A 10,499-nucleotide genomic window follows, 5' to 3' on the forward strand; every position below is an offset into this window, starting at 1 on the left:
AGTTATAAAAAAAAAAATGTTCAATAATTCTGACGAAATTCGTTTGATTTGTTAGTTGCTGATTTCAAACACAAATTAATGCTTTATAAATAACACACTTTTAAGAATACACTCGCAATATCTATCAGTTATACTAAATAACGTACCTACATAAATATGACTGTAAAAAAAAAAACAATTTGAATATTTTCGAATGTACTTACTAAGTTAGTAAAATGATTAATTAAAAGTTTATCCAGTCAGTTTCAGGAATAACAAAACCAGTATTTTTTTTGTTCATAGCTATATATTATTGACCAATGGCACTATATAGGTACACGAACTTGTGCATGAAAGTGGGCAAACCATACATCCTCTGATCCTTATAAAGAATAGCTTATACTTATTACTTACTATATAAAGTCATTATCATTATATATACATTTAAGCCTGTCGTATAATGAAATCGGTCGTAAAAACTTTTAATATTATTATTTTAGTTGTTTTGTTGGAAATTCAGTGGCGCAAATTGAAAATTTTCTGATAGGAAACTTAAAATTGTTCGTTTTATAAAATAAATACCTATAGTGAGATCTTCCGTGATTGACATGATTCCAATATAAGTATTATTATAAGTAGTTATTATTAAACACTATAGGTACATATATGGACATACTGTTACATTTATCAGCGAAGACGTGAACAGTATTATTCCATATAACTCGTGGGAAGGGGGGCGGGGGTTTAAAACAGACAAAAAACTACAATGAAAACTGAGCAATTTTATTTTCACTCCAAGTCCAGTGTTCAAAATAGATAAAACATATTGTAAATCGATCGCCGAACGACGATGAAATCGTTTATTTCAATGCGTGTGGTTTTTGGGAGTACATAGGTACGAACATTGTCAGTGTTTTCATATAGGTTTTTTATGATATTTTAATGGAGTTATTACATACGATCATTTTTAGATCGTAATTTTTACACATTCATTAGTCATTATAACTTATTTAAAAATAAAAATACTTATGGGGAAATATACATACCTAAATGTTTTTAACGTTAAGTTTAATAAACACAAATGTTTAATTAGACAGATACGCCCGCAAGGAGTACGGTTCGTTTTAGATATCTATATATTTATTATTTTTTCGAGAATAGGACCCTAAATAGGTTTAACATAATTATCTAAATATCTAATACATATATAATATATATAAAAAAAATAATAAATTATTGTTTGATTTATTCACACAGCTGTTACGAAATACCGATATGGCTTCACAATGAATTGGTGGGTACATTTAAATTAAAAAAAAAATAGTTATAAACTATTAATTTGACCTGACCTTACATCTAAGTATAACTAACTCAAATATGCTAGAATTTCTAGACTGCACTTTACGGATTGAAAACCAAAATTAAGCTACAGTATCAGGTGGATATTATTATGAATAAATTACACATGAATCTAATAAAAATATTATACAACTATAATGTTGACTATTGACGGGTTAAACGCGACAAATTGTTTAACTCACTCGTCCTTACATACTATACGTAACGATAAGTGTATATAAATAATATATATTTAGTGTGTAAAACTATATCGTAGTAGATAATTATATTCAACAACCGTAGCGTTATCGATCCGCAATAGTTGACACCAGGAGACTCACGATCTTCAATAATCAGTCTGTGAATTCTTCCAGTGCCAAGGTTTGCAAATCGTTTTTCATTACGGGTTATCATAGATGTTCACCGCGAGTAGGATCGAAGAAAAAGAGATTACAATAATTTATAGAAATAACAATACAATTAACGTGTCCATCAGTCGTGAAGCCGCTTATACATCACGCACGGCTTCGCAGTCGCAGCTTTATATGAGATCGTGTTGAACCGTTTTTAGACCGCGGTGGAATCGGACGGACTGAAATACAAAAATCATAAGCAATCAAATACACATTATATAGTACATAAATATTGAGAGCACAAATAAAACGTAGGTAGTATTAAATATCAATTTTAAAAATATAGGCGGTCGTTTCCCCCCCCCCCTTCAAGTACAAATATTTTTATTTTATTTTAGTTTTTACTGCAATTTTTAAACATATTATTAGTACGTTTAAGTACACTTGATCACACACCGCGATTCACGGTTTTATCCGAGAGTTTTATATTTATAAAGTATCTGAAAAAATTACATCCTTCGCACCGTTAATACACTCGCAAAATATAATAATGTGCAGAAATCTTAAGTATAAGTTTATATATAATGTATACATACATTATTACTGCATTGCATCGGATGAATTACGGACTTTTAGCCACAAATAAGCTTATAGCCAATATTGAGTATGTGGTTATTATAGTGTCTGTCGTCGCAATTAAAATTACGTTTTTTCCCTAAATACCTAGATATACATGATACTCGAATATCCATTGTTTAAAATTCAAACGGTTTTTTTTTATAGACGTAATAAGTATGATCGTTGATTTTGCTAACATCGATAAATGGGTAATTTAATTTTGAAACGTAGCTTCTTATGGCACGATGTGAGCGGAGGGACCTTAGTCCAGAAAAACCGTGCATAACGAAAATTAGTCGTCTATCTCTCTTACTCTTAACCGCTTTCTTTATGCTACTGCCCCCTCGCTCTACGGCCGGCTACGTTGTTATTATATATCTACAAGTCGCCATAGAAATTGAGGTGATTGGTTGACATAAGTGCAACAACTATTTACTGCTGTACGTGTATAATTGATTTAAAACTATAATGTTAAATTCAATCTTCTTTAATTCATAATATTTTAGTGGAACAAAAACAACGTTAAAACACCGGCGGCTCAATATCAAAAAGAGTACCGTCAACGATTAAAAATACAAAAACAAATAAATAATCCAAGGTGAGCATTTATCTCACAGTTTATATAATATTATGTTGATTTAAAATTGAACATTTATGTACATTGCAATACATATATGAATATAAAATTAATAGTCGTATAATCCATTTTAGTCCAAAACAAGGGGTCCAAAATAGGGTGGAAAAAATCACCAAAAAAAGGAACAGCGTTAAAAAGAACATCGGCAACGTGAAAAAACACAAACAAATCACAGGAGAGGAGTGTATAGTATATGAAAAAGTACCGTCACAAATTGTTACGTTCTCAGTTTGACGATTTGCTCGTAATTTCAATGAATTAAATAAAAAATACCTGATAACATAATATTTACTTTCATTTCGAATAGTTCCACTGAAATTAATCTGTAACCTGTAAGACTGCCAAAGAAACTATACGTTTCTACCGGGTGTCCCACGACAACACTAATTTTTATTATTATATTAATTTTAAATTGTTAAAATTACGTAAGTACTCCACTCTGCAGACGACAGTGAATGCTTTTGTTATGAAGACGAGTAATAAATTCGCAAATAAATTGTACTCATTCGTTGTAAAACGTACAAATACTTTATCTGTTGTTTTCATTACATTGGTAGCTTGTATACATTATTGTATCCATTCAAATACAGACATTGTATACTCATGAATTGAGTCATACTTACATCAAAATAAATAACATATTTTATTAGGCGTATTATTTTTATTACGTGCGTATAATGTTTTGAATCATAAACCGAGTTTGTGTAAATCGTACTGCAATGTTTACAATATTATACCTGACACGTAAGTCAATGCAATGTACGTTGATGCGTTTAAAAAAAAAAGATAATAGAAATCGTAATGAAAACAAAACTCCGAACTGAACAAAATTATAAATAACCCCTCGAACTGCGGTGATTGAATAAAGGAGCGTATAATAATATATATATATATGTTTAATAATAATTACCGACTACTTTTTTGCAGCCGTATATTTTATTTTGACATCATCTGCAGTTTAATATAGATAATTCCATGTGTATAGCACTCTGAATCCTATCCGATACGTTTACCGATTCAACGATTTTTCGACGTTAAATCGCCCTGCAGTTACGATAATAATATATGCAATATCTTTTTATCTTTGTAATAATAATTATTTGACTTGAATAACCATCGCGGGCAGGTATACGGGAAAGCCACCGTCGCCGTAAAATAATAAGCCCACGCACACACACATTCATAAAAAAAAAAAAAAAAAACAAAAAAAAAAAACGTTACCGTATACATACATACTACATAGGTATATAAAATAAGCAGTACAATACGAGTAGCTCCGAAAAATATAGGTAATTATATTATACGCGCGGTGGCGCGTCGCGTGCGTGTTTTCAATTTGGGTCGTTGACATTTAAATTTTTTTTTTAAATATATATTATTATTATTATATCATTTTATTATATAGGTACACGTCGCGGCGGCGTATTAACGTATAATAATATATATATATATATATATATATTAATATAATATAATATATTATATATATTATATATACGCGCTTGCACGTGCAATAAACTCCTCCGCGCGCGTCCGATGATTTATGACGGTCGAGAGCATATACGTATAAAAAGTACAATAATGCGTACTTATTTATATTATGTGCTCGCCAGTTATTTATGCGTTTATTCGCGGCTTTGCTGCTGCTGCTGTTGCAGCGGTAGCAGATATAGGTAGCATAAAATATGTAATATATAGGTATAACAGCGGTCGTCATAACATGGTATACGTCGGTGCATATAGTTTTGCGCGCGAGCATTACACAATATAATATACAGAGGTACATATTATAAAATATTATTATTATATCCGGCGAGAGTGTAAGACGTGTCCGACGACGTGTGAAATTCGCGTCCATGAATATTCATTTTATCGAGTTTGGACGAAAAGAAAAAAAAACCCCGTCCGTATATAATAAAAACCGATCGTTAAGTGCCTTATTCGGACGCACATGGCATATATATATATATATATTTGTATGCATACAGAGATACCCACATATATACCCACATACATAGATGTGCGGATAAATTATTATATTATATTACGACGGCGGCGACCGAACGACGTTGTAGTATAATATGGTGTGTACAGTCGCGTATAGGCTATAATATCGCTATAATATTATTATATTGTTTGGATTTATTTTTGTTTTTTTGTTTTTTTTTTTTTTTTTTGTAAGTATTTCCCCGTCATTGTAATAAATGATATTCGGCGGCGAATTTGACTGCCGGTTATAAAGCAGCAAAGTGAAACTTTTATTTATTAATTTTTTACCGCGCGTGAAATATTTCAGACGATTATAATACTTTCAAAATATAACACGCGAGATTTTTTTTTTTTTTATTGGGAGGAGGGGGTGTGGCTATAGAGCAGAAAAACGTAGTGTTTGTGAGTCATCCAAATGGGGCGTGATTTTTTTTAACAATTATACGGAATTAAAAACAACGACGAGATGATGCGCGTCGTCGAATTGGGGCGATCATTTTCGAAAATAAATTTATTAAATTGACATAGTACTACAATTTTACAACAACTGTTGTATTGGACTGGTTGTGAACGATCAACTATTAGGAGAGGTACGAAATAATTCTATTAATATTTGTAAGAAAAACACACTGCCTGATTGAAAAGTAGGTAGTATAACTAGTAGTAGTGGTGCCATTTTTATTTTTAGTAAGTAAAAAGGTTCTATCGCGGTAGAACTTTTTCAAATTATTATAAATAAGTATTCAAGTTATTTTTATAATTTGTGAAACTTACATTCGGTTATACAATTTTAAACGCAGTGGACTATACGTCAAGTTACAATATTTTTATGCCTAGTTTAATTTGAATTGTTTTATTGTATCATAAGTATTATTATTTATTAATAACTATGAAAAAAATTGAAATTGTTCAATTCTTACTTTTCTATACCGCTATGGCCGACGATATAATATGTTCAAATATGTATTAACACCCTTGTCCCTCGCCCATTAACCTGCAGGCAAGTGGCTAGTCTTCATTGCATTACATACATAATATATACAAATGTTTCATTCTTATAAATGTATACATTATTGCTGCAGTTGCAAAAAATATATTTTCGTCGCGTATTAGTAGGTAGGTACTTATATGTATTATATATCATTTTTAAAAAAAACACGCGACTCGTCTTAAAACGTATTGCACCGCAAGCAAGTCTTGTATTATTTTGATATTTATTATTAACTAATTATTTATTATTATTCACTATTAAATGTTATATAACATAACAATATTATTGTCTATACGACTGTTTCCATCATGCTACTTGGGTCTGAGTGACCGGAGAAAATGTAGTAACATATAAAACATATGCGGATTAGCGTACTCGTAACAATAATACAATATGGTCCAAAAAACGTAAAAGTTATATAGTTACATGAGTACTCGATTGTGCAGAAATATACCAAAAATGATTTGTTTAATCAATTTTTGGAGATAGTAATGCTTGTTAATTACCTACGCCAGTAGAACCGTGCAAAAAGACATTTGAAAAAACTTTAAAAAAAATAGTTTTCACATAACTTGATGCCATATTGCAATATAACGGCAGTTTACAACAATAACGACAAAATACTATTAGAGAACATTTTTTTTTAAAATTTTTTTGGAAAAAAAGCAATTATGTATAATATTAAACCAGAATGTATAATATGTATATCATTATTCATATTATGTAACTTTATCCAAATCTAAGATTATACTAAAACCTCAAAATGACAAAATCTGATCTAACAATTTTTGACCCAAAAGTATTTAAGTATTTTATATATTATACTGTATAATATATTTATTTAAATTGTAAATTTTAAATGACTCAATATAATCTATATATATTTTACACAGTAATAGTTTTCGATAGTGACCACTAATAATAATGGTACAGGTATCTATAGACTACAGTAATAACTTCAATATTCAATTAAAAATGCGAGACGAATATGTTTATTTTAATAGAATTTGGACTTTAGACGCCAAACATAGAACTTTTTATTTTTTAAGTTAAGAATGATTTTTTCTGTAAGAAGTTGTTGATTACTGTTAAAGTAGATGAGATTTCATTTTGAAAAGTTCAAAAATATAAAAACGTATATAATAATATTATACTAATATAGTATAATATATATTATTAAACATGCAGTCTACTACAAATACGAATACATCACTAGCAAATCATTGGAAACTCTGTAGATGTGTGGGTTATTTAAATTCGGTAAGTAGAAAAACTAATTAAAGTAAGTTAAAAATTAGAAATCCCAGCACTTTTCAGCTATCTTTTGGGAAAAACCGAAAAAAATAACAGTAAAACGAAAGTGCTAACGCAACACGAATTGTTACTGAACGGATTTTTTTTTTTTTTTAGGTATTTGGATAAAAAATAAACATAAAATATACCTAACATATTTTATAATGACTTAAATTTTACAATACAAATGTCAATTAATGTTTTCTAGACATGATTATATATTTTAAAAGTATTTAGACTAATAGAGATATTTTATTGATCAATTAAAACCATTTGTAAATATATTATGCTAAGCTTAGTAAAATTAATTTTTGAATTGTAAAGAATTCATAAATACATTGGTAATCCAATTTATTTCTTAAAAAAAAACAAATTGTTTACACATTAATGGTTTATCTTTGAATTGAAATATAACATGTCAATCAAAATGTAAAGTAACAAACTAACTAACGTGGTACAGCTACACTTGGTAGTTTAGTACACAGAAGGGCTAGTATCTCTATCTTTTTGCTGTCACAATTATTCAAGTACGTTATAATATTTTTTTGCAGATTTTTTTTGCCACTTTTGGGGCGATTATGGCGATGGCATTGATAGCTTATTTATTCTACAGTATGTAAGAGTTATTCAATTTAATAATATATTATACATAAATACCATTTACAAAACAAAAAATGTATTATGTTTCGAATAATATTAATAATATTTTCATGGCACGCTGTAGTCTTGCTCTTAAGAATTTGTAAAATCAAATATTTACATGATTATATAGGCCAACAGCGTTTCATAGTACTCTTCTTTATCATAAATCCCGTATCACATAAAAAAGCTACAAGGCTTTATAACAATTGATATTATATATTATTATTTTATGCAAACCTATATTCTGTGCTAAAAATTTTCAAAAAAAGACTCCGATTCCAGTGGATGGTTGTCTTTATATTGTGTTAAATATGATTTCTTAATAGTATGATTACAGTTTGTATAACAGTTTTTCTATAATTTAATTTAATTTTATAATCCAGGGTTCAGCAAAAAAACTTTCCTTACTTCAAAAGGCAATTACAAATAAACAAACAAATGTACAGAGAAAATTATTTTAATTTTGAATTACAAATACTATGCCATTATACATTATATAAAATAATAACTTAGTTTTAAACATTATACCCGTTAAATGCCATTATTCGTTGTTGATACATTGACGAACCCTTTCCCTGAAGTTCGTGTCTATTCCGGTGTAATGGCACCCACTGCCTGGGTGCTTGCCTCCTTAAGTGTTTGAAGGAGGGATTGTTGGGCGATGAACTGTCATCGTTAACTGTAACTTGCATCTTTTAATATCCCCAGAGAAAATAATCACAAAAATGATAAATCAGGTGACCTCGGGAGGGTTATGGACAACTTGCGGGAAAGGCTTCATTAATGTATCAACAATGAAGAACGTAATGTTCAAAACTATAAGTAATTATTTTATAATATAATGTAACATGGCATAGAAATTTGTAATTCAAAAATAAAAGAATTTTTCTCTATCTTTGTTTGTTTATTTATAAATAACTGCCTTTTGAAATATAAGAGGTTTTTCTGCGAGACCCCGAATTATAAATTAATCAATAAGTAAATAAATATTGATGATACGCTATTGCTTCTTTTTTATTAAAACTATTTTGAATAAGTTACTCGTATATTAATTATAAATATAAAACATTAGTAATTATTTTATTTTTATTTATAATTATATATTTTATTAAAGTTAATTTTTTCTATAAGTAATTTATTTAATGTTTCAAAAACTAAATTATCGTGAAACTTTTGCGATGAAAGTAAGTAGTAAATTAATTTTTGGATAATTTAGTTTTAAAAACGTACAACTCTCACTTTCTCTTCTAAAAATGACGATTTGTATTCTTACCATTGAACGTATTTGTTTTAATTTTATTTAAATTATGTAATTTTATTTTTAAAGGTTTTTTCAAACAATTATCCATAGAAGAAAAAAAAGAACGTTTATGTGGTTTACACCCAATTGCTATTATTTTGTATCTCATAATGAGCTTTGTATTATTTCGTGCTAACTGGGAAATCACAACTAAAGACATGGTAAACAATTAAATTTTCAATATTAAAAACTATAATGGATACCATTGTCAAAATTAGAATTAATACGCATATTCGCAATAGATTTTTAAATTTCATGAAAAACACATTTGGTATTGATGTATACAATCTGAATTGTTAATATATTTTCGAATTTAATTACTTCATAAGAATTTTTTAGATTTTAGAAACTATATAGAATCATAAGTTTTCATTACCATTATTTGGATTATGTTTTCTACGCATATTATTATATATTTGTACACACATGTAGGTACACTTGTACAAGTATAAATGTATAGTTGCACCACTTTGTATCAAACCTAACATATATTATGTCTTTTTTCAATACTATTTAAAACACTACAAGTTAAAAATAGTCGATTAATTTACATTTACATATTAGAATAATATTAAAATGACAAACATTTATAAAAAATTGTTCTTTTTTCAGCCACGTTATGGAAATATTCTTAATGAATGGCTCCTTCGCCATCAAATTGTATTTGTTGTACATTTTATTTATTTGATTATCTTATTATGTTTTTACGAGTCTTATTATTATTGTGTCTTCGACTTTATCACACTTGCAAGTATGTTATTTCAATTAAAGATATTATAAATCTAAATTAGAGTAAAGTAAAATTCTTTAATTTCTTTTTATAGTACTATTGATAGAGATATCGATTGTCAAAAGGTTCTACAAAAAATTAACTTGGACTGATCATGACATGGTAGTTGCGATGAATATGCATAACGTCCTGTAAATCAGAAAATTAGGAAACAATAGCGATGACTACGTAAAACATTTTCAAAATCAAATTTTAGATAATCACAGTTATATTATGCTAAATGTCCAAATCAGTAAATGAGTTATTAAACAATCACAGTGACGAATTATCTAGTCATCGGAACATATGCCGCATACTTAAGAATAAAAAAAAATATAAGAACACAAAAAATATTTTATCGTCAATAAAAAAATTACAATGCATGATAAAAATGTCATCTATTACCATTATACCTATGTTTACTGTTTATTATGATTTTATTATAACTTTTAGTGACAATAGATAAGTGAGCATTAGAATCTTATTTATAATAAATTAAATATATATATATTTTTTTTTAATTTTAAATAATTATATTTTATTTCCATAATAATATATTAGCCATCAATTTATTATAAATATTGTATACA

General features: G+C 28.1%; 1 protein-coding gene across 1 annotated transcript; it reads left to right on the forward strand.

The window, feature by feature from the left end:
- Positions 1 to 6,850: 6,850 nt before the first annotated feature.
- Positions 6,851 to 10,065, forward strand: LOC114128254 (uncharacterized). The gene is made up of 5 exons (XM_050207110.1): positions 6,851 to 7,165; positions 7,750 to 7,810; positions 9,168 to 9,301; positions 9,753 to 9,891; positions 9,965 to 10,065. The coding sequence occupies exons 1-5, from the start codon at positions 7,088 to 7,090 to the stop codon at positions 10,063 to 10,065; spliced, it is 513 nt and encodes a 170-aa protein (XP_050063067.1). The 5' UTR covers positions 6,851 to 7,087.
- Positions 10,066 to 10,499: the final 434 nt, after the last annotated feature.

The sequence above is a fragment of the Aphis gossypii genome, chromosome X (genome assembly GCF_020184175.1).
Source record: "Aphis gossypii isolate Hap1 chromosome X, ASM2018417v2, whole genome shotgun sequence".
Classification (NCBI taxonomy): Eukaryota; Metazoa; Arthropoda; class Insecta; order Hemiptera; family Aphididae; genus Aphis; species Aphis gossypii.